The 22,943-nt window shown below is 37.4% G+C and overlaps 9 protein-coding genes across 14 annotated transcripts in view; 6 read left to right on the plus strand and 3 right to left on the minus strand.

Moving 5' to 3' along the window:
* Positions 1-10,250, minus strand: part of bru1 (bruno 1) — a 179,481-nt gene extending 169,231 nt beyond the window's left edge. For both annotated transcript variants that reach the window (XR_015271295.1, XM_086831268.1), the window contains exon 1: positions 9,810-10,250. Coding sequence is in view for 1 of the 2 variants with exons in the window: in XM_086831268.1 (XP_086687394.1) it covers positions 9,810-9,928 (119 nt within the window). In the remaining variant the exon portion in view is untranslated. The remainder of the gene's footprint in view (positions 1-9,809) is intronic.
* Positions 1,057-1,317, minus strand: LOC110183018 (uncharacterized). Its single transcript, XM_020951206.2, has one exon. The coding sequence runs from the start codon at positions 1,315-1,317 to the stop codon at positions 1,057-1,059; it is 261 nt and encodes an 86-aa protein (XP_020806865.2).
* atilla (glycosylphosphatidylinositol-anchored protein atilla) lies at positions 6,746-9,783 on the plus strand. Its single transcript, XM_020951215.2, has 3 exons — positions 6,746-7,251; positions 7,964-8,134; positions 9,457-9,783. Exons 1-3 carry the CDS (start codon positions 7,197-7,199, stop codon positions 9,660-9,662), a joined length of 432 nt encoding a protein of 143 aa, XP_020806874.2. The 5' UTR covers positions 6,746-7,196; the 3' UTR covers positions 9,663-9,783.
* A 461-nt stretch (positions 10,251-10,711) lies between the features above and the next one.
* Positions 10,712-12,997, plus strand: LOC110183019 (membrane metallo-endopeptidase-like 1). Its single transcript, XM_086831271.1, has one exon. It carries the CDS (start codon positions 10,942-10,944, stop codon positions 12,949-12,951), a length of 2,010 nt encoding a protein of 669 aa, XP_086687397.1. The 5' UTR covers positions 10,712-10,941; the 3' UTR covers positions 12,952-12,997.
* Positions 12,998-13,055: 58 nt separating this feature from the next.
* On the minus strand, positions 13,056-14,210 carry crok (crooked). The gene is made up of 2 exons (XM_020951214.2): positions 14,054-14,210; positions 13,056-13,973 (listed from the first exon to the last, which is right to left on the minus strand). Exons 1-2 carry the CDS (start codon positions 14,112-14,114, stop codon positions 13,579-13,581), a joined length of 456 nt encoding a protein of 151 aa, XP_020806873.2. The 5' UTR covers positions 14,115-14,210; the 3' UTR covers positions 13,056-13,578.
* Positions 14,202-14,923, plus strand: mRpL27 (mitochondrial ribosomal protein L27). The gene is made up of 3 exons (XM_020951216.2): positions 14,202-14,400; positions 14,455-14,618; positions 14,675-14,923. Exons 1-3 carry the CDS (start codon positions 14,337-14,339, stop codon positions 14,876-14,878), a joined length of 432 nt encoding a protein of 143 aa, XP_020806875.2. The 5' UTR covers positions 14,202-14,336; the 3' UTR covers positions 14,879-14,923.
* Positions 14,924-15,916: 993 nt separating this feature from the next.
* On the plus strand, positions 15,917-17,322 carry RpL27A (ribosomal protein L27A). The gene is made up of 4 exons (XM_086831279.1): positions 15,917-16,186; positions 16,452-16,769; positions 16,989-17,123; positions 17,215-17,322. Exons 1-3 carry the CDS (start codon positions 16,184-16,186, stop codon positions 17,115-17,117), a joined length of 450 nt encoding a protein of 149 aa, XP_086687405.1. The 5' UTR covers positions 15,917-16,183; the 3' UTR covers positions 17,118-17,123; positions 17,215-17,322.
* Positions 17,323-18,855: 1,533 nt separating this feature from the next.
* Positions 18,856-20,623, plus strand: LOC110183025 (putative pseudouridine-5'-phosphatase). Of its 3 annotated transcripts, none has more exons than XM_086831276.1 (4): positions 18,856-19,080; positions 19,287-19,417; positions 19,481-19,699; positions 20,086-20,623. In XM_086831276.1, the coding sequence occupies exons 2-4, from the start codon at positions 19,354-19,356 to the stop codon at positions 20,496-20,498; spliced, it is 696 nt and encodes a 231-aa protein (XP_086687402.1). In that variant the 5' UTR covers positions 18,856-19,080; positions 19,287-19,353; the 3' UTR covers positions 20,499-20,623. The 3 variants fall into 3 exon arrangements, with proteins under 3 accessions (XP_086687402.1, XP_020806871.2, XP_086687403.1); XM_020951212.2 differs by lacking the exon at positions 19,481-19,699 and adding an exon at positions 19,738-19,956 and having other exon boundaries at positions 18,894-19,080; XM_086831277.1 differs by having other exon boundaries at positions 18,964-19,080; positions 19,481-19,956.
* Positions 20,624-20,898: 275 nt separating this feature from the next.
* LOC110183011 (putative pseudouridine-5'-phosphatase) lies at positions 20,899-22,360 on the plus strand. 3 transcript variants are annotated; one of them, XM_020951201.2, is made up of 4 exons: positions 20,899-20,976; positions 21,195-21,289; positions 21,347-21,565; positions 21,725-22,360. In XM_020951201.2, exons 2-4 carry the CDS (start codon positions 21,229-21,231, stop codon positions 22,135-22,137), a joined length of 693 nt encoding a protein of 230 aa, XP_020806860.2. In that variant the 5' UTR covers positions 20,899-20,976; positions 21,195-21,228; the 3' UTR covers positions 22,138-22,360. The 3 variants fall into 3 exon arrangements, with proteins under 3 accessions (XP_020806860.2, XP_020806859.2, XP_086687404.1); XM_020951200.2 differs by having other exon boundaries at positions 20,943-21,032; XM_086831278.1 differs by having other exon boundaries at positions 20,953-21,137.
* The last annotated feature ends 583 nt before the right edge of the window (positions 22,361-22,943 follow it).

Raw genomic sequence — 22,943 nt, forward strand, 5'->3', positions numbered from 1 at the left:
GTGGTTGTTGCTGTTCTTATTCTCGCCTGATTGTTTCAGTTTTAGTTGTGAGGGGAAATAATGACCAGAAAGCCCGTTCATTTTATAGTATTTACATAAGAAGTGCAACGAGCTGACACTTAATTGCATTTGAGGCCAAGATAACAAATAAAATATATGTTGATGTTTAAAGATTGCATTTCCATAGCAATTATAGAAATAATCCTTGAAATTTAAAAATATATAAAAAATAATTTTACAATTTAATTGAAGGGAACACTAAAGTTTAAGACATTAAATTGGTGAAATTATTACTACATATTTATTACAAATTTTATTATGATGTTAATAAGAAAATAATTTCCTTTTGACGCCTTTTATTTTGGCCAAGAGAATGGCTGTCTGCTGCAAAAATAACACCATTTTGGGGCCCCCCTTAAAAGTCCATAAACACGTGCCACTTTGGAGACATCTCTGCTTCTGCCATTTTTAGCCTGGCCAAATCCAGCACCCCTTTCCTTTTAGCCACTGCTTTTATGCCCACGTGCCAAGCGACGTGTTGCAAATTATTTCGACATCTGATTTTAAGCGGAAAACAAGAGATAGAGAAGGAACGAGATCCAGGACAAGAAATTTTTCCCCCCCTGTTCGTTCTCTTTTGGGTCTAAGCGCAAAATTACTGGCCAAAAAGGACAACACATACAGCCGAGGAGGCCCAAAGTGGACAGGGGATAGCAGGAGAGACTCGGGGACAGGACTCTAGCTGGACATTTTTTTTTTTTGGAGAGGGGGCCACTTATGGCCTTTCTGTGTAAACTTTTGAGTGCATTTTTCGTTGCACTCCAAACAAAAGACCCGGCGAGCAGCGCTAGACTGGGAAAGCCCCAGCAAACGGGGACATTATGGGACGTTAGTCCATTTGCACAGCAAAGAATTCATAGTAAACAATTTTACTTTAAAATGAAGCGAAATAAATATTCCTAATTCAATAGATTCATGAGCAACATGCTCGTAAACCTTGTTTATTTATCATCTTCTTTTATATAAATATAAATATATATAAATATAATATAAATTCTACAAATTAATTGGCGGTAAAGTAGCTTGTGGCGGAGTACCACTAACCAAGGGTTTCGCCAGCGTCATAAATCGCATACTAAATTGATTCCTAAGAGACTCTGGTGTCACCGTTGAGGCCATTTCCAGGTAGGGAACAGGTCGTATTTGTCCATTCTCAAGCACAGGAACCTGACGTGTTCGAAGTCCTGGAACAAGGCCTTGACATCGAACGGCAACCGATATCAGCAGCACCACAAATAATACCAAATGCAACCTCATTTTCAAACTGATGATGGTGCACCTGTGACTTTTCACTTTATATATTATCTTATGAAGGTAAACCAGGAAATCGCATGATCTTTCTCAATACAAAGGGTATTGATCTTGATTAAACTTCAATCGAAAGCAAAGTAATGAATAACCAGTATATAAAAATTAAATAACTGGATTTGTTTGATAATTATAATTTAAGCGCCACGTTCAACAGAGAACAGTGATCAGGAAAGAGTGATAAATGTTTAAGGAGAATACTTAACCCTTTCAGGTTGAAATTCTCTCCTAAAACAGCGAACCTTTGAAACCCTAAAGTGTTAGTTACTTTTTCTCAGTGTATCCCCAAAGTTTGAGTTTTCATAGCTGAGCAGCTATCCCATAAGGGGCTAAAGGGGAGGCAGTGGCAATAGCACTGGCGAAGCTCCATCAGAAAGTGGTGCAGTTGGTGACATTTGCATGAACATAAAAAGCTCATGCACAGCAATTTGCGACTTTGCCAGTGACATTAAACGTGGACAGCAGAAGCAGCAGCAGTTCAGCAGCTCCAAGTTTTTGGGGTTTCCCGGAATGGACTGGGTGGAACTGGGAACGGGGTGCCGAAATTCGCCCTGGTCAGAGGCTCATTTCGGTATGAAACAGAGGCGGGCTCCCCCAGGGGTTAGTTAAATAATTAAATCTAAATTTCATAAAAGGTAAAAACAAATGAAGGGGAAACTTTTTGAAAAGCTACAAACAATACATATTTCAGGTTATATATAAAAATTATATACAAGAATTTATGGTGGTATAATTTTGTGAAATAAAGGAAGTATTAAATACTGACCTAACTAATGGCATAAATAATAAACATACTATAAAAATATTATTCTCTCTTTAAGTCAAAGAAAAAAGAGCATAATTTCTTTCTTGGATATAGATATAAAATGTTTCTAATATATTCGGTATACTTATAACGTTAACTGTTATACTTTTGTATATTTCGAATTTTAAAATATAAAATATAGCTATATTTTGAATGTAATATTGTTCTTAATAGTTTTTCCAATAAATCAATAGTACGTTATAACAATATTAAGAAAAAATTTATTTAAAATAATCTGAGCTCGTTACTCGTTACTCATTTGTATACCCCTGAAGGTTTTATAATTTTAATAAGTGAAAGAGTCATTTCCGACCCTATAAACCATATATATTCTTGATCAGGATCAAAAGCAGAATCGATCTAGCCATGTCAGACAAAATAAAAATTTATTCAAATTTTTCAACATTTTATAAGGGGTAAAATTGTGAAAAAAAAAATCAAGAAAAACTTTAATTTTTAATATTTTAAACTGAATACGCAGATTTATTTAACTAATCAAAACTAGCACAGGAAAGCTTTCCGATGGGAAATTAATGCATTTTTGACTTAGTTATCACAAATTTTCTCTCCAATCATATACAAATTTCTAGTTCCTTCTTGTAAATCTTAAAACTTCCATATTTTCTTATAAAATACATTATTCTCTGATTCAACCCCCTCTTAGATTGCATAATTTAAGCCTACGCATCTGCTAATGGCGACTCCCTCGCAATGCATACAAATAGACACAAAGAGATGGAGGTATCGGATAGTAAACGGGGCCATCAGGGGTCAGGACAGACAACAACACTTTGCACACTTCATTAGATCGCAAGTGAAAGATAATGGAAAGCGACCGAAACAATGCCCCCGAAAAATGATGTGTTAACTGCAGCGTTAAAAAATCCAACCCAGAGCAAAATATATATATTTAAGCTAAGGGGAGGCGAGAACGAACGTTGACCTTAAACAGCCCCGAGGTACGATTTAGTATGGATTTCATTCTTTCGCTTCGCTTTCTTTAGTACTCCTGACATTGTGCTGATGTTGCGTAAAATAAAATGTACGTTCAATTTATGCCAAAACCGCCCACCGAACAAAGTGTTGAATTTTAAATTTCCCTACGACTTCGAGGAGAACTGAAAAGGCCCTTCAAGTTCAGCCAACAATGGCCAGACATTGATTTCTTATCGTTTGCCTGCCGCCTTGGAGCTCTCGGATACTACACACATCCTGCAAAGTCATTTTGATTTATTGGCAATGATTTTCCAAGTTATTGAACAGATTAGATGGGCGTGTTTTAGTTTCCCAGCCGTACACAGGACGAAGGATCGATGGAGCAGCAAAGTGCCAAACAATTTGTTTATGTTTTTTGGTAATGGACTTTGCTTCCTCTCCTCATCACCGCCGCCATTAAATGCAGCCAAAATCCTGAGACGAAATTGAAAATTTTCTGCTCGTTTCTGGTAGAATAAGTTTTCCGAATGAGATGACAATTGGCCAGACCAGAGCAGACAAATATAACCAGAAATGGAAGATGAGATGGATCCCTTTTCCTGAGCTTATTAAAATTGTGCAGACCAAGTCAAATTTCGTTGATGGGATTTTCTATAATATTTCATTTTTCTTCCAACGAATGCAACCAAAAGCAGATGGAATATAATAAGTATGAAATAACTATAAATATCATATTGCGAAAAATGGTCAGCAACAGGCAAATAGGACATTGGGCACAGAATACTATGTACATACAACCTGGAGGAGCAGCCGGTCAGGATACAAAAATAAACAAAATGAAAGCAAAGGACTGAGGCGCATCAACCACAGCATGATGATAATGTTGATAACAACCAATATGGGGAGCAGACAAACAAGAACAAAAATCTACAAAAAAATATAAGAATCTGGAAATATACTCTGTTAATTTTATAAGAAAAATAGATAGCTTTAATAATTTATAGATATTTAAAAAAAAAATGTAGAAAGCATCTATTTATCTTCTTTTAAAATAAAACAATATTTAATAAACAAATTTGAGGCAAGCTAATTTTAAACTATTTTCTAAATGAAATTATAATTTTTCTTCCTTTTGGCAGCTTAGAAACCTCATCAGTATTATTAAAGCTAACCCTTCCCTAACCTTTGGTGGTTTTCCCTTATATTTTTATAAATATTTAAATATTCATTTGTATAAATTCTAAATATATATTATCTCCAAGTTTCAGGGTATTTACTAAATCTGCTTGAATTTTCCTTAACTTCACCTCTCGCCCCCCAATATATAATTGAATTCTAAACCAACGCAAACATTCTCTAGAGAAATAAGACGACCAACGATGCAACTGCAACATCCATACCCTCTCTTTCTCCTCATCTAAAATATAATAGAGAAAATTCTATGCTATACACAGTAGTGCAAAAAAATAAAGAAATGATAAAAGAAATTCAATCAGAATTTTCTGCTGCTGCTGTTGCTGTAGCTGACCACAGAAGGAAAGCTAAGAAAAGTGAGATGGAGTGGAGATGGAGATGAAGTAAAATATAATAAATACCAAAAAAAAATTATAAAAAAAGGGAAACTCAAATCCGCTTAAGGTATTGTATAAACCATGAAGCTGCACTCCCAGGTGACCCCCCTCGTGTCAGCATTTGTAATTATGTGGCAAATTGGCGGCTTGTCAATGCAATTGAATGCAAAATATATTTGAACAATGGTGTACTGCAAAAACCCGCTGCGTGGCCGGAAATTGAAAATGTTCTATGCCAACTCCTCCCCACACTAAGAGTTACCAAAATGGAAGGGTATCCCCCGGCCTTGCATTGAAAATTACCATTTTGTATGGAATTATTTGCCATATCGGTCACATTGTTGCCAAATCGATACAATTGCAACACTTCCTGATTAATAAGCAATCAAAGTGAGTCGGAAAATATCAGGAAAATGTCAGTCAGAAAATATAAATTAGCAGCTTTTTTGATAAAAATAAAGCAATAAAATGAATTTCTTTTTTATTAAGTCATTAATATATTAGAGCTTCAGATTAGATAAAGGTTGAAAGGTTAGAAAACCAATTTAAAAATAATATATTTATATATTTTATATAATACCAGCTCATCGTGATATTTTGTTCAAAATGTACAAACAAACCCAACGAGGTAATTTTTTGTTTTTGCTGCGCAATTGAAACGAGTTTTTTGTATCTTGGACTCAACAAAAATTCGCTCAAAAAGCTCTACAACTTTTTAGAGAGGTTAATTTAGCATGAAGAAGCTGCTAAAATGTAACAATTTTTTTAGTTAACTCAGTTAAAGTTTTTACTTTGAAATTAAATTATTGATATATAATCTACTGATATTTCCTATATATATAAAAAGAACTTTGTGCTCTTTTGTCTGCTGAATTTTCTTAAGGACCATAGACCAGTTTTGTCATGACAACAGACAGAAGGGCGAGATTTCAATGAGTCGATTTCTCAAATAGCTTACAACAAAATAAGCAATCAATATGAACAAAAAAAAAACGATAACCAGATTGAAAAAAAAATAACTGCAGCAGACGAGACAACAATAGAGAAAAGGATTATAATAGCTGCTCAAGGACATTGAACTTTTGTGGGGATAATCATCCAACGTAATGAATAAAAAAACTCAAAGAAGATGTTTAAAAAGGCAGTGATTTTACGAAGAGTTAGGAGGTATTTATTGATTATTTTTATCTAATATATTTTTTGGCCTTTTTCGCATTTCTAAACTATAGAACCCTATATTTTATTGAGTGACCTTTAATTGTAAATCTTTAAGCACAAGGGTAAAGAAATTAAATAAAATCAAAATAAAAGTAAACATAATATTAACAAGAAAGGAAACTGTGTTCGGGAAACCCAAGTTTTTATACCCTTGCAGTTTACAACAGAATTATAGGATCAAATTAGAAATCGATCATAACTACATAAGTTTTAAATATTCGCGTTCTGTGAATCAATATATTTATAGATTTTTATATGACATATTTTTTCGACAAATCAAAGTTTAAATGACTCATGACTAAGCCAAAAAAGCATTGATTTTAATTCGGAAAGCTTTCCAATGTTAGTTTTTATTAGGTTAATAAATCTACATACAACATTTTCCAATTTAAAAAAATTATATTTTTTGTAAAGTTTTTGACAATTTTAACGAAGTTAACCCATAAAAAACTTTGAAAAAATTAAAAAATTAATTTTTCTGCCAGAGATGGCTAGATCGATTCTGCTGTTGATGCTGATCAAGAATATATATGATTTATAGGGTAGGAAATGATTTCTTTACTGATTTAAAAGGTTCTGACTAAAATTATAATACCCTGGAAGTGTTAAAAAAAAAACAGTTGTAAGCTTAATATACTTAAATTTACTTTTTGTAGTTCAACATAGACTTTTCATGAGGAGCATAAACATAATGGAATGAATCATGAATGAGTGTATCCGTAATCTCTATTAAAAAGATCTTTTCGTTCACCTCTCCCCCATAAATAATAGTTAAACAACCCAAATCACAAAAACTGTGTCAATTTGCAATTAAATTCCATTATCATTCCGCCAACTAAATTCAATTACAGCTAAAATCCCATAGTTCCATAGACCGCAGTCAATTCACGGAAAAATAAAAAATGTTTCAAACAATCAATGGATAACAACGGCAAAGTGCTGAGAACAATTCCACCGCCTACGAAGCTGGCGATCAAAACAAAATAGTTTTTTGTGCGTGGTCTGCTCACTCGAGTGACATAATAATAATAATAATAATAAACCGAAGAGAACTCGTTCCGAGTTTCACTCAACAACTAATGCAGGGCTTTGAGTGAATTAGCAAAGCTTTTCTTGACGATCTCAGTCTCCGAGTTTCGAAAACGAGTTGAAAGACTGCAAAGAGTCGAACCGAATACAAATCTAACGCAAATTTCAGTAGTTCAACGTCTGCCAAACGCTTCAAAACAAGGTTTTGCTGTGCTCTTTTTGCAATTTAAATATATCTAAAATATATTAAAAAGAAATATTTAGCAAATATGCTGAAGCAAGTGATTGCTGTTCTTTTTGTTGCCTTGTGTGTGATGCACACGGGTAAGTGATTTTCCTATTTTGAGAAAATTTAAACCGGGAACTATGTGATAAATAAAGTGTGTCAAATCAAAACCAGTTTTGAGTGAAAACTTTTTGTAATTTTAGAAAACAATATGAAAAAGTGGTTTAAAAAATGTGTTTGTAGTTCTAAACAAAAATATGTCAAGTGAATTTAGTTAAAGCAACTTTGTATATGAGTTCAAATTAAATAACATTTCTTCCTTATAAAATGAACACATTAAAAAAATAATCTTTGGTCAAAATTAAGCTAAAGGTCTTTAGTCTCAATATAATTTATATTTAACAAAACTAAGGATTAAATCATCACGCAAATGACAAAGTATTCAAGAAACGCACGCCTCCACAAATGCCAATAAAAATCACATACAAAAAACAAACAATCCAAAATAAACAAGTAAAAATATTCACGTATTTTTCCATACGTTTGCAAATTCAAATATATAGAAATGACTTCATAGCCGACAAATTACAGGGGAATCCGGAGAAGTTTACGTGCATATAGAGTTTATTTATTGTTTATTTCATGGAGGGCGTTACATAAGGCATACCTAAGCGAGTGTGTGAAAAATGGAGATCTCAAACTGGTTACAAGCTCTCTCAGCAAATTCAAATCTGTGACCTTGACAAAAGCCTTAGCTTTGCTCAATGAATATTAATTAATTCAAAAATTCACATCTATCTCTACCTATAGCCTCGGCCATCAAGTGCTATCAGTGCAAATCCCTGACGGATCCGAACTGCGCCAAGGAGAAGATCGATGCCGCCTCCAATATCCGGTCGGTTGATTGCGATATGGTGCCCAAACCGAACACTATGGAGCAACTGCAGCCAGTGACCAGGTGCAACAAGGTGGTCACCAGTGGTGAGTGAAAAATCCTCAGTGATTCCCATTGTGCATACTGATTCGATTTAAAGAAACACAAGCACGCACCTTGAACGCATTAAATACTTAAATGAGAGACGTGATGTCACCGGGCTAAGATAGACGAGATCGGGGAGGAGGTTGGGTTCCAAATTCCAATTAACATATGGCAAACAAAACAAAAACTTAGACATCGTATGCAAAGCGAATACAGTGCGTATCTTAGGCGTAAGGCGACAGAGCGTTTGAAGCAGTTAAATAAGGTCTTTGAAATTAGTTTCCTTAATGGGTGGATGAGGTGAATACACATGGGGCTTGAATTTTGAACAAGAAATTAACGATATGTTTAAAGACACTTAAAAACTAATAAATTACAACATCACAAGTATAAATAAGTGAATGAGATTAATATACATAAGGTATTACTGTCTTGGCAAGAAATGTCCGATATTATGTTTAAAAATTAATAAATTTCAACACCACAAAGCAAAAATAAGTGAGCTGAAACACTTTACAACAAAATATTAAAAGAATTTCACAGATATAACTTACTTATAGTAATACCATAAAAAACTTTGTTATAGTCATACTATAAGTAAGTTATATATCAAGTTAATTATAACTAGCAAACTAATATTTCACTATAACTTATGACTCATTATAAGTACAGCTTATATATAATATATGGCATCCCAATACTTTAAATGTGTATTGTTAGAGACCGTTTTCAGGGCTCTATAAAATGTTACTGCAGGCGGCTGGTAGTTTCATCAAGATGCTAGTTTTGTATATTATTAGAATCTAAACTATTTGTACAACTGCATTCTCTGAGTTTCCCTAGCCGCCTTTTCTTTAAAAACGAATTGTTTTAACAAAATGGGTGAAACGTAAACGCAAATTTGCTGAAATATTGCATATTTACACACATAATATATGCTTGAGGGAAAAGGCTTTAAAATAAACATATAGATACATAAATTTTAAAGAAATATAGGCACTGTTTACATTTTCAAATACACTGTAAGCAAAAGTTATTTTCTGAGATACTTAAACTTATAATGCACTTATTAATTAATATTAGCATAGTGTTTAAATGCTCCTGGCAATACATACTAATGGGTAATAATCACTTTACATACAGCCTTTGACAAACTTAATATAAATTACGTATTAAATGCAAAGTCTTTAACTTATTTCTATTATTTTCTCACACGCTGAAATAGCTTAAAATTTTGTATAATTAAGTGACAATTATAACCCTCTTTAAGCCATCTCTAATGGCCACCTTGTTCTACCTTCTTTTATTTTAACCATCCCCCCAGACCGTGCTGGAACCATTGTATCCCGTGATTGCCACTTCGAGTCTATTGGCCAAAAGGACAACGAGTGCACGGTGACGCACAGCCGCCAGGTGGAGAGCTGTTTCACCTGCAAAGGTGATTTGTGCAATGCATCCAGTTCTGGACGCTTTATTGCTCTGAGTGCAACGGCTCTCTTGGCAATCTTCGCCCTGCAGATGTCGTTGTGAAGCCGAATCCGATATCCAGGAATCTTATGTAATAAATGTTAATAACATACCTGTACAAAAAAAAAGAAAGAAATGTAAATTGTTTAATTGAAATCATTGAATAAAGTTAACTAAATAATAATTATTGTATACCCTTTTTATAATCACCTGTAATTTTCTCTCAGCTGCAGTCCCATCCGATTAAAGTTTTGTATTATATGATCTTGCAAAACATCTTGGGCTTTCATTAAATTATTTTTAAACTCAATGTTATAACAGCAATCCATTATTAAGTTAATATTTTTCCAATTGTTTAAAGCGTATGGTCACAACAACAAAAAAAAAAACACGGAACAGAGAAAACACCGAAAGAAAAGCGGTTAAAAGATGGCGACATAAAGTTACAATCGGCACACCAAAAAAGTAACACTGGCACACAGTTTAGTTAACACTCGAAACACAACGCTTAAAAACGAATCTCGATAAACAAACACTGCACCAGTTATTGGTTGTTTTTAAACATAGCTAAATAGTTTAAATAGCTTAAAAACGCACAACAAACACACTTAATTAAAAGCCCGGTGACGCGCACGCAACGAAACACAAGAATAAAGAGGAAAAGGAAAAGAATGACGGAAAAGCACAAGCGGGAGAAGGATGCAGCTATATACTAGAGTTACCAGATCGCCAAACTAAATGAGTCACAGTATTTACAAGAAATGAGGTTATGTACGCAAATCGGTGATTATTATCATTAATTTTTAAATTAGAAACATTATTTTGGACAGCTCATTATTTAATTAAAACAATTAACCAATCAATAAACCTCCTTTTAAACAAGCTTTTATTGCCAGGCTTAGTATTTACTTCAAATATTTATTTATCGTATTAAATATTGTTACTTTAATTGGTTCACCCCTATTCAAATTCAGTATCGTGTGAATTTTGTAGTAAATCGATAAATCCAGTTTTAGAATTTCAAAACATATACAAATGTTAAACTTCTTAATAATATTAGCGATATTTATTTATTGCTAGTATCCAAGATTAAATATTCCCATTTTAATTAGTCGCAACTGTCGATACACAACTATTTTTTGTGCGAATATTGTAGTAATAGCCGTCAATGCTTAGCTCTAACTTCAAGTCTCCTACATGCATACACATATTATATTTTAATTAGACCTGTTATTTTAATCACCGAGCTATGAGTAATTGTTGTTTTTGTTTTACCGGCGTTATCTCGGTGGCTATATAAGTATCCGTTTGTGATCCGGAGCACATTAGTGTGTTGTCGAAGATGAAGAGAATTACCCAGATTTGTTCCCTGCTTGTGCTACTGCTAAGCTTTGTAGAAGGATCAAGAATTCCAAGAGCTTTCAATGACACCACCACCAATGACTGGATCCTTGGCTTCGTAGAACGTCACATGGACAAGGATGCCAATCCCTGTGAGGAGTTTTACCGCTACGCCACTGGCAAGTTCAATGGATTGGATGACCAGGACGATATCTATTCCATTCCCGATATTGTCATTCTAAATTTTAATAATAGAATGCGAACTGTACTTGATCAACTAAAGGATAAAGATTTCACCGAGGCAAACTCAGTGGAGGAGAAGGTGTGGCGGTACTACGAAACCTGTCTCATGGCATCTGAGGCAACCCGCTCGCCGAAACATTACCTGGAGCTGGTCTCCCCGGATGTGAATCTAACCTGGCCGCAGTTCGCCCACGAGAAGGATAAGTGGCCCCAAAAGGACTTCAATTGGTTGCAAACACTGGCTAATCTTCGTCGCTATGGTATGGAGAATTTCATAATCAGGATGAACGTACAGCCTGACGCCAAGGACACCAACAAGTTCGTAGTGAACATATACATGCCCGATGCTGAAAAGTTCCAGGAGGCCGACAACATCTCTGATCTGCTGATTAACATCGGCGTGGACAGCAGCCAGGTTCCATCTCTGGCTAACAAACTAGTTCGCCTGGACACGGATCTCTTTAATTTAGCCGAAGAGAACAAGGAATCAGTTAGCCTGGACGAGGATGGTTTTACCAATGAATTTTACACTCTAGCCGAGCTCCAGAACCGGACGGAACTGCAGTTGCAAAAGTATCTTAAGATAGTCTTTGGCCGGTCCTTCAATGGCTCCTTTAAGGTCGAGGTGCAAAATATTAAATATCTGGAGGGCCTTGAGGAGATCCTTCATAGCTACGACAAGGATGTGGTGGTCAGCTACCTAATGGTGAAGTTTGTAAACTTTATAATGGCTCTAGATGGCAGTGGACCAGATGGTGATTCCGAAAAGTGTCTTGATGCCGTGCGTTTCCAAATGGAACATGCTAGCGATCTCCTCTATGAAGACCATTATCTGGGAACTAAAAAGCTAGAGGAGTACACAGCGGAAGTCCAGAGGATCTTTGAAGCCATTAAACAAAGTTTCAAAAATAGAATAGAGAAGAACCACCTGAATTTGAGCTCGGTGGATGTCAGTGCCTTGAAGGAGAAACTGCTGGCCATGACATTAACCGTTGGCATTTTACCCAGCAAAGCTAATCATCGCCGCTTTGTCACCGACTTCTATCAGGGTCTGGAACTGGACTCGGAGCAGGACTTTGCCAAGGCTCAACTGGAAGTCTTAAAGCTAAGAACACTAAGAGTGCTGGAGCAACTGGATGGAGCTTTTTCTAAAAACGACGGCTTCTTTCTGCTCTATGATGAAATCTCTAACAATAATCCCGTGCCTTGGTTCGAAGTCAGCGGAAATACCATCGTCCTGGTTTATGAAATGCTACGGGAGCCCGTGCTTACCACTGAAGGCCAGCATGACGTCTTCAAGATGAGCCTACTGGGTTACCTGTTGACCCGCAAACTGATGGAGAACTTTACACCATATTTTCTACCTTACGATGGCAATGGAAATTATGGCGAAGTGCTGCGTTCTTTCGAGGATTACCCAAGCTATAAGGAAGCCCTCGCCTGCTTGAATTCCACTCAAACGAATAATCTAGCCAAGCGGGTGATCGATGTGGTCAGCCTGGGAATTGCCTATGATGCTTACTTTGGAGAGGGTTCTCAGTTTGACCAAAAGCAGCCGGACTTTACTGAAGTGCCATTGAAGCAGCTATTCCTGCTCAGCATAGCCCAGTGGTTTTTGGGTGACGCCAAGTATTTGGATTACGGAGCAGCGGACACGGATGAGATGCGTCTAAGCCAGGCAATGAGAAATCTTCCCAACTTTGGAGAGATTTTTAACTGTCCAACATCTGCGGTCCTAAATTCAACAGACAACTGTCAAGTTTGGTAAGAAAAATATGAAAAATAAATAAAATTTAATAAATTTCCATTATAAACCTCTTTCTATTGGAAGTATCTGCTTTCTTGTCTCTATGTTTCTTAAAATTTCTTTACTTATTTGTGTATAAATCGTTTATTTCAATTACAAATGTTTCTACTTGTCCTTGGCGTTACAATAAAAACTTGTAAGCGACATACAAAACCTAGGCATTTCTTTGTATAAACGCACATTACAAAATATATATATATATAGTTATATAAGACACAAAGTGGTGGAGATTAAAAGATTGAGCTTACAAGATATGGGGAATGTCATGTGCGTAAGATTCATCTGGACGGAAATAGTTTTCCTTGGTTTAAGTTACATAAAAAGTCGAGTCGTTTGTAGAAAAGGCACTTGAATTGCAAAGAAAAGACTGCCTAGGCTCAAAGAACAGGATAATGCTGAAATCTTCTAGAGATAGCTTCATTTGGAATACGATATTTTTAGATGTTCCAAAACCTTAATCGTTGAATAAGCAGGAATATCATAATTTCTTCAGCATTAACATTAATACATTCCCTTTTTCGAGCCAAGACAGTCTTGTGGAAATCAGGCATTGGGATTGGCTACAGGAGTGGATAGATCCCGTTCCAACTATTGCCGCAGTAGGTGCGCCACAAAGACAGACACCAAAGTGCCACACAGAGCGCCCATCCAGCCCAGGCGATGGATGCCTGCCGAATTGCAACCATCCTTGCTGTTGCACGTACAGTACTCCATGAAGATGTTGTAGCTGCCGGTACGCATCAGGCAGAAGCGTTCGTCTCCCTCGATTCCGGGCTCACCCATGTATGCACAGCTCCTGAAGTAGCGCCACTCCCCATGGACTTTCTGTCGGATTTTGCGGCACATGGTAGGCCGCACGCCCTTCAAATGTTCCAGTTCCGGTGCCTGCTGACAGTCCGTGATGGCCAGTGTGCTATTGTCGAAGGGATCTCCGCATTTTGGATCATTGTCGCTTCGGCAATCCCAGCATTTGATGGCTTGGCCTGCAGGGAAAAACACACACAATGTTTGTTTTATGCGGGTTGCGCCGGCGCAGTGGCCACTTTCCGGGGAAAAAACTCACCCACTTGCAGCAGACAGCAGAGCAGGACTACAGCCAGTGCACATTTCTCAAGATTCTGCATCGTTTATTATGGAATTTTCAAAGAGCGTTATAAATTTATTAAATTTTTGGGCGTGTAAATAACAGTGTGACCGTGGCGCGAAAAAATACTTAAGACGGAGGGGTGGAACCATTAACGCGGAATTTTGCTGGATTATTTACTTTTTTAAGTTGGACACACTGTTCCTTGGAAATTGCATAAAACAAAATAAACCTCGTTATTTTTTTATAAAAAAGCACAAAAATGTCGTTCAATATAATGCAAAAGCTGACAATGCAGTGTCTGAAGGTGGACCAGCCACTGATAAGTATGTATTTGTGTCACCAAAAGGGGAAAGTTAACTGAGCATGTTAAATTATAGCCACCATCCGGAATGCAAGCAAGAAGACCGGTGGAAGTACGCGAAATAAGAAGGGACATGCGAGGCCAAAACATCGCGGATGGCGCGTCCAGGACGGACACCACGTCTCCGAGGGCACCATCCTGGCCACACAGCTCACCACACGTTTTCATCCGGGTCTGAATGTGAGTACTCAAGATTCCAATACCTTCATGTTTTTATATTATGATTTGTCCAAAAGGTGGGCTTTGGCCGTAATGGAACCCTATTTGCCATGGAGCACGGCAAGGTGTATGTGACCTGCGAGCCAATCGATCCTAATTGGGATCACACCTGGATTCAGAGGAACTATGCCGGACGCCAGGATCAGACCATCTACAAGAAGTTCTTTAATGTTGTGCCTGAGAAGCAGCATCAGCGCTTCCGTCTCGTAGAGGAAATCTAATTTGTTAAATATTATTAAAAAATACAAAAGGAAAACAAAAGTAAACAATTTACAGTATTTAACATGGTACTTAACAGAACTGTAAAAATTGCTAACATTTCTTCCGCAACAGTACATTATTTGCCCTTAACAGCACAGAGCGTTCGCCTTACAGCACAATTCATGCGCTTTACATCACTGAGTTTCCGAATAACAGCACAGAGCTTGCATTTAACAGCACAATACGTTCGCTTTACAGCACTCTTTTAACTGTTCACTTCATCAGTAGTGCGAAAATATCGATGTTTTGAAAAGAATATCCTAACATCGATAGCGGTCCGATGTATGATAGTATCGATAGTGCTCCGCTACTATCCGGAAGCAGTGTTGCCAACTCGGCATTTTTCTCGCCCGATCTGGCTATTTTGCAAGACTCGCATCTGGAAAACACCTAATTTTGCAGGAGGCAGTTATTTTTTCTATATTAATAGATAAAGTTGCATTTTTTAAATAAGTTAATCAAATATAATTACAATTAACTGCTTTTTAGCCCTTGTAAATCTTTCGATACAAATACCCTAAATATTCCATTCAGCGTTACCGATTGTGCATTTTAAAACCTGGTAAATTGTATATACATTTAAAGGCATCATGGAGAAAAAATTGAAAGGAAAAAATATTATTCGCATGGAACGATTTTCTAGCCAGCAAGAAAGGGTTGGAATTAATAGTTGCTGTAAAAATAAGGCGCCATAATACGAAAATTAATTCAGAAAATGCATTTAAACTAACACATAAGGTGTTGCCGGGAAGCGGCGGATTGGTGCTGTCGGTGTGTGTGTTTTTTTTGCTTTAGCTCTACAGCGGTGTATACGGCAATAAAAAACATTTAAATAACTAATCCTTTCGAATTAATTTGAAAGCTTGGTACAAAAACAAGACAAATCTTAATATAAATAAATACATTAAATGTATTACATTTCGATTAGTATTTATCTTATTTTAGAACCAACTTATAGCTCGGACTTCCACCGCTTTCAGTCACCCCGATATAATATCGATAGGATGCCCCGCCTATCGATACGACAGACACATCATATTATATATTATAATATATAATGTAATTAAAAAATAAAAAGAAATCTGACGCTTTACGTACCTTTCTTTTGCTGTTTCTCTTGATAGTTACGGCACAGAAACATCGACCACCGAATAAAAACATCGATGACTTAAAAAGATCGATGCATCGATATTGTCATCGATGTTTTTGCATCTCGACCTAGATCCGCAGCCAACTTCACTTCGTTCTTTCGAAAATTTTTCAAGATGGTGAGTGGACGTCGGTGTGTTGTGGTGCAGTTAAAAAGTTGTTTGAGGGCTTGGCAAAGGCCCCCACATGAAGACTAAAGTCTGCTAAATGTGCCGCAGCTTGCCTGCGTGACGAGCACTATGTAAATGTGAGCAATGGGACGGCATAGGCGGCAGCAGCAACGTAAACATAACCTCCACATGCGGCCGCTGCCGTCGCCACTCATCTGTCGCACGTGTGTTGGAAAAGTGTAATTTTAACACGTTTTTCTTGCGCTCTTTTCAGTCGAATATCAAGCGGAAGAAGACCAGAAAGCTGCGCGGTCATGTAAGCCATGGTCACGGTCGTATCGGCAAGCACCGCAAGCATCCTGGAGGTCGCGGTAACGCTGGTGGCATGCACCACCACCGCATCAACTTTGACAAATACCATCCTGGTTACTTTGGCAAGGTTGGTATGAGGAACTTCCACTTGCGCCGCCAGCACAAGTTCCGCCCCGAGATCAATCTGGACAAGCTCTGGTCTCTGGTTGGAGCCGAGAAGTTCGCCGAGCTGGAGAAGGAGAAGAGCACTAAGGCTCCCGTCATCGACTTGGTGAAATTCGTAAGTTTCTACACGCCATTTGGATGCTGCTATGTGATTCTGCTGCTGCTTATAATATGAAGAGACACCCAAGGCGATGGGCGGACAGAATGCGACCGTACAATTGCTCTCACCATGTAGAGAACAGCCTTTCAGATCAAAGTCAGCTGATATCGACATGCAGATGCAATTGGAGCTCTTTGTAAGACTTTGGCTAACCATTATTGTTCTCCTTTTTAGGGCTACTACAAGCTGCTGGGCCGTGGTCACCTGCCCGCTCGTCCCGTCATTGTCAAGGCCAAGTACTTCTCGAAGAAGGCCGAGGACAAGATCAAGAAGGCTGGCGGTGTGTGCTTGCTGAGCGCCTAAGTTAAGGTGAGTTTTGGTCGCGGTATATAAAAGCTATTCAAAGCATTTGCTCTCCTTTTCCAAACCCCCATTCTGATTGTTATCTTTTCTTTTACAGATTCCACATCTACAGAAAAAACAAGCAAATGGCTTACATTCGACCATCAAAAATGTATTTGTTTTTTAATAAATTTAAAAGAAAAACAACATTTGCTATTCCTACAAACTGTGTTGGTTACTTACATTTTATAGCAAGTTCTTAAAATGTTTAATTAGAAGATGGAACTTTTAATTGAAGAAAGTTGTTAAATTTTGTGCTTTACTGGGTTTTCCTTTAACGTTGTTGAATTTATTTATAATACAAGAATATTGTTTATAGATATTTTTTGTTGTTGTATATAGATATTTACCCTTGCATGGTATTATAATTTTTGTCAGAAGTTTGCAAACTCGGTGAAGGAGTCATCTCCGACACTATAAAGTATATATATTCTTGATCAGCTTGAATAGCCTAGTCGATCTAGAAATGGCCGTATATCCATTTCTACACAAACTAGTCTCAGCTTTGAAGCTATCTGAACGAAACTTTGCAGTCAGTTTTCACTCGTATATAAACAATCTGAAAAGATTTAGGAAAACATAATTTTTTTAGTTTTTTACATATGTATATCTTCCATAGGAACGATCGGAAAATTTTTACAACAAAAATTATAACTTTAACATATTTTCATCAAATTTTAGATATAGCTATTTTTTATGATTCTACAATTTAATGTTTTGAAAATGAGAATACTATATCTTATAGCTGCCATAGGAACGCTCAGAAATTTTTACAAAAAAAATATCTCTCAGTTTTTATCAGATTTTTATCAAGTTTAATATATAGCCATTTTATATTATTCCAAAGTTTTGTGTAAAATTTTATAAAAATCTGACTACTATATTATATAGCTGCCATAGGAACGATCGAGAAGTTAAAAAAAAATTATTACTATTTCAGATTTTCAACAGTTTTGATATATAGCGCTTTTATATTTTTCTAAAATTTTATGAAATTGGAGTACTATATCATATAGCTGCCATAGGAAATCAAAACAATTAAAAATTATAACTTTTTCAACAGAATTTATTAAAATTTGAGATATAGCCATTATATATTTATTTAGTTTTGTAAAAAAAATTGTATGAAAATCGGACTACTATATAATATAGCTGTCATATAAGCGATCGACATATAATATATATAATTAAAAATTATAACTTTTTCAGTTTTTAACATATTTTCAGCAAATTTGAGATATAGCCATTTCATATGATTCTACCATTAAATTTTATGAAAATCGGTGTACTATATCTTATAGCTGTCATAGGAACGATCGAGAAATTAATACAATTAAAAATTATAACTTCTTAAGTTTTCAACAGATTTTCATCAAGTTTAAGATATAGCAATTTATTATTATTCTAAAGTTATGTGTAAAATTTTATAAAAATCGGACTGCTATATAATATAGCTGCCATTGGAAATGCTGCCATTGCTGAATGTAGTCGAAAATGCAAAACTGTGAATATAAAACTGTAAATATAGTATAGTAACGAATGTCGGCATTCAAAGTTTTTTAACATATATATATGTATATATATATATACATATATATATAATTTGTATTGTATTAATTATTAATAATCTAATTACGATCTACAAGGGAATACAAACTTTAAATGACAATTCGTTCGTCACAATGCACCTATAAGGGATAATTTCAAAATATTTGGCAAGCCTAACGGTTAAAGCTTGTGTATTTTTCCTCTCGCGGTAGTGAGAACAGATTTGGCAAATCTTTCCCAAATTTAGAACATTCTCACCATTCTCTGACATTTTTTTGCAACTCTGTCCACGGTCATACTTACGATACGAAAAGCTTGCGCAGCGGAAAAAGCGGAAAAATACAACGGAAAACTACAAACAGGAAGCAGATTACGTGTAGGTCAAGGTCACGCAGTTGGAGACCACTCTTATCAGTGACCCAACTTTCGTGTTTTGTGAGACGTCCTTGGGTCAAGGACACCACCAATTAGAGAGCAATATGCATCAAGAAAACGCATAAATAAAACCTTTTCAAAGGGGGATGCGAAATAACGATGAATGCCAAGGAAGTGATGAAATTAATTAGAGCCTTCGTGTTACAGCCAAACCACCTTTCGACCAACGATTACATAACCGACTGCCGGCCCTGAGGAATTAGGATAGCGCAAAATGGCCAAGAAAGTACTGAGAAATGTGACGCACTGCATCTTCGACATGGATGGCCTGTTGCTCGGTGAGTTGGTGTCCCCTTTTGGGTGAATTAAATGCTGTTCTTTTCTAACCGCATGCTAAACAGACACGGAACGTCTCTACTCGGAGGCCATGCAAATGATTCTCGATCCGTATGGCAAGACATTCACGTTCGATGTCAAGGAGCAGCTCATGGGTCTACAGACGGGCCCATTGTCTGCGTTTATGGTCAAACAGTATGACCTGCCCATAACCTGCGAGGAATACGCTCGACTGCAGCGCACATATGCCGAGAAACTGATGCGGAATGCCCAATTGATGCCAGGTACTAATGCCCGTATCCCCTTTGCTGTCACGTTTCAGACACGGAGAGAATATACGAGGAGGTCACACGGCAAATAGCCGCCTCCTTCGGCCGACCCTATCCGGAGGCCACACGGTTCCGAGTCATGGGCACCACGGAGAAGCGGTCGGCGGAGATAGCCATCACCGAGTGCCAGCTACCCATCACAACGTCCGACTTTCTGAAGCGCTACTCCCAGCTGTGCCACGAGCGGCTCGGCAATGTTCCCCTGCTGGAAGGTTAGCAACCACAACGACCTCGACCACTACGACACGACGCTTTTCTATCCCTATAAATAACTCCTGCTGAGCAGAAGCTCCTCTCATTCCTGAATGAGTGTCTAATTCTATTTTTGGTTTTTATTTCAGGTGCTGAGCGCCTTTTGCGTCATCTGCACGCCAACAAAGTGCCTTTCGCCTTGGCCACCAGCTCTGGAGCCGACATGGTCGAGCTAAAGTCCACGTATCACAAGGAACTATTTGCTCTGTTCAATCACAAGGTGTGCGGCTCCACCGACAAGGAGGTGGCGAACGGCAAGCCTGCTCCCGACATATTCCTGGTGGCTGCCAGTAGATTTTCTAAGCCAGCCGTTGCCGGCGACTGCCTGGTGTTTGAGGATTCGCCCAATGGTGTGACAGCGGCCAATAGTGCCGGCATGCAGGTGGTCATGGTGCCGGATCCGCGACTATCCGAGGAGCGTTGTTCCCACGCCACACAGGTGTTGCGCTCTCTTGCTGACTTCAAGCCTGAGCAGTTTGGACTGCCGCCTTTCACGGATTAATTATGAGCTTATTGATGTAGTCTCTTTTTTTGTAGCCAGGCGACGCTAAAACTGGAAATTTGTGTACCTATTACCCTGCAATGGGTCCTATGCCTAAATGTTACTTAATATACACGTAAATTGTGCGAATGCTTTTTAAATTGGGTTTATTAAGGGGTTTTAAACTACTACTTGTAAACTTAGAAGAATTCATTAGTTTTATCTAATGTTTAAAAATTTCGGTAAAAGCGCAGAGGTGTGAGCACGTCGGTATTCCCAGACCGATTTTGTTTTCCAAATAATTATTGGTTTAAAAAGGTAAAAATATAAACAAATTTTGTTGGCTTTAAAATACATTTTTAAAAATTAAATTACATAAACAAAGAGTTTTTATGGTTCATTTTATTTGCCATTAAACTTCGATATCGATACCGACAACAATCTTAGAACTCTCGATCTATCGATGTTGCTCCACCTCTAGTCTTATCAGCTGTATTTGGTAAACACACATTTTGCATTTTTTTTTTTTTTAACAAATACGGAAGCAGATTACAAGTAGGTCAAGGTCATATTTTCAAATAAGTGTGATCTTGAAACCGTTTTTGAATTATCCTTGGACCACGCACACCTTTAAATAATCACCTGGAGAAATCCAAAAACGTGTAGGCTGTCCATCAAATGATGAAATAAATTAAGACCTCTTATCTTAACTATTAGATAACTAATTGACGTGAGTCTGGAGAACAGCGTGATGGACAATGAAATCAAGAAAGTGACGCACTGCATCTTCGACATGGACGGCTTGCTTTTGGGTGAGTTCGTTGCTGTTATTAATGCTTATAAAGTGATTTTAATTACAATCCAAACAGACACGGAGCGTCTCTACTCGGAGGCCATGCAAATGATCCTCGATGATTATGGCAAGGAGTTTACATTCGATGTCAAGGAACAGATCATGGGCCTGCAGACTAGAGCAGCTGCTGAGTTTATGGTCCAGCACTATGACCTGCCCATTCCCTGGGAAGAGTGGGCCAAGCGGCAGCAGGCTAACACCGAAAAACTGATGCTACACTCCCAATTGATGCCAGGTACTGCCTTCTTCTAGCACGGATCAATGATTGGCCATCAACTAAGTTCCCCTGCTGGAAGGTTAGCACTAAGACCAGGACGCTATTCCCCCTTAAATACCTACTGCCAAACTGAATACCATCCTATTATAACTTGGCTAATTCTTAAACCAATTTCAGGTGCTGAGCGCTTACTGCGTCACCTTCATGCCACTAAAACGCCATTTGCTTTGGCCACCAGCTCTGGCCTCCACATGATGCAGCTTAAGACCACCGATCACCGGGAGCTGTTCGGTTTATTCAATCATAAAGTGTGTGGTTCCAGCGATAAGGAGGTGGCAAATGGCAAGCCTGCTCCTGATATATTTCTGGTGGCAGCTGCCCGGTTCGATGTGCCACCCGCTGCCGCTGACTGTCTGGTTTTCGAGGACTCTCCCAACGGGGTTACCGCTGGCATGAGTGCGGGCATGCAGGTGGTCATGGTTCCCGATCCGCGGATGCCACAGGAAAAGTGTTCCCATGCCACACAGGTGCTAAGCTCGCTCGAAAAGTTTAAGCCGGAGATATTCGGACTGCCTCCTTTTAAGGAATAATTTCGGTGTTCTTTTTGTAATCGGGTGATGCTAATAATGGAAAGTTGTGTATCTTTATAGTTATGGATTTGAATTTGTTATTCAAAACGTACCTAAATACACACATGTATTCGTAAAAATTATTTATTTAAATTGTTTTACATTACATACAATACATTTAAAACTTTATAAAATTGGAATTACATTTGCTGCGATAAATAAATAAATAAATCAAAGTACCTTACATATTTCCGGTATGTTAAATAACAGCTTCGTGATTCGAAGTGGCCAGAAACTAGAGAAAATTCTGTTAATGAGAGCAGGTCTGTTAATGAATCTTACTTCATAAGAATACTACATGTATCTGTAACCGTATAAGCAGTTATCCGGCCGTGTAAAATATGACGCCTAAAATGTAAAGTAACAGCTTCGGAACTCAAAGTGACCAGAAAGCCAATATTACAAAAACCAAAAACAGCTATGTCCATCAAATTAGAGTCGATGAGTTAGCGTCGAAATGGAACGGTGGGAAAATGGAACATGGAGGGGATCTTTAATTTTTCATTTATTTCGTAATAAGGGCACTAATTCGAATAAAATAAAGTTTCTAAATGCTAAAAAATAAATTTGCTATTGTTTTTAATGGTTTTGAAAGTATTTGACATTTGGATGCAGCAATATCCGATACGGCAAAATAAAGGACATTAATTGTAGTTTTACCCTACCAAGTTTCAATTTCTTCAAACCGCCACTTTTCGAGCATATCGCATACCAGTGATCTACCCTCGGGGTCAGCTCCATACAAAATAGGGCATCCAAAATTGTAA

The sequence above is a fragment of the Drosophila serrata genome, unplaced genomic scaffold, assembly GCF_035046125.1.
Source record: "Drosophila serrata isolate PLE 108 unplaced genomic scaffold, ASM3504612v1 contig_240, whole genome shotgun sequence".
In the NCBI taxonomy this organism is placed as follows: Eukaryota; Metazoa; Arthropoda; class Insecta; order Diptera; family Drosophilidae; genus Drosophila; species Drosophila serrata.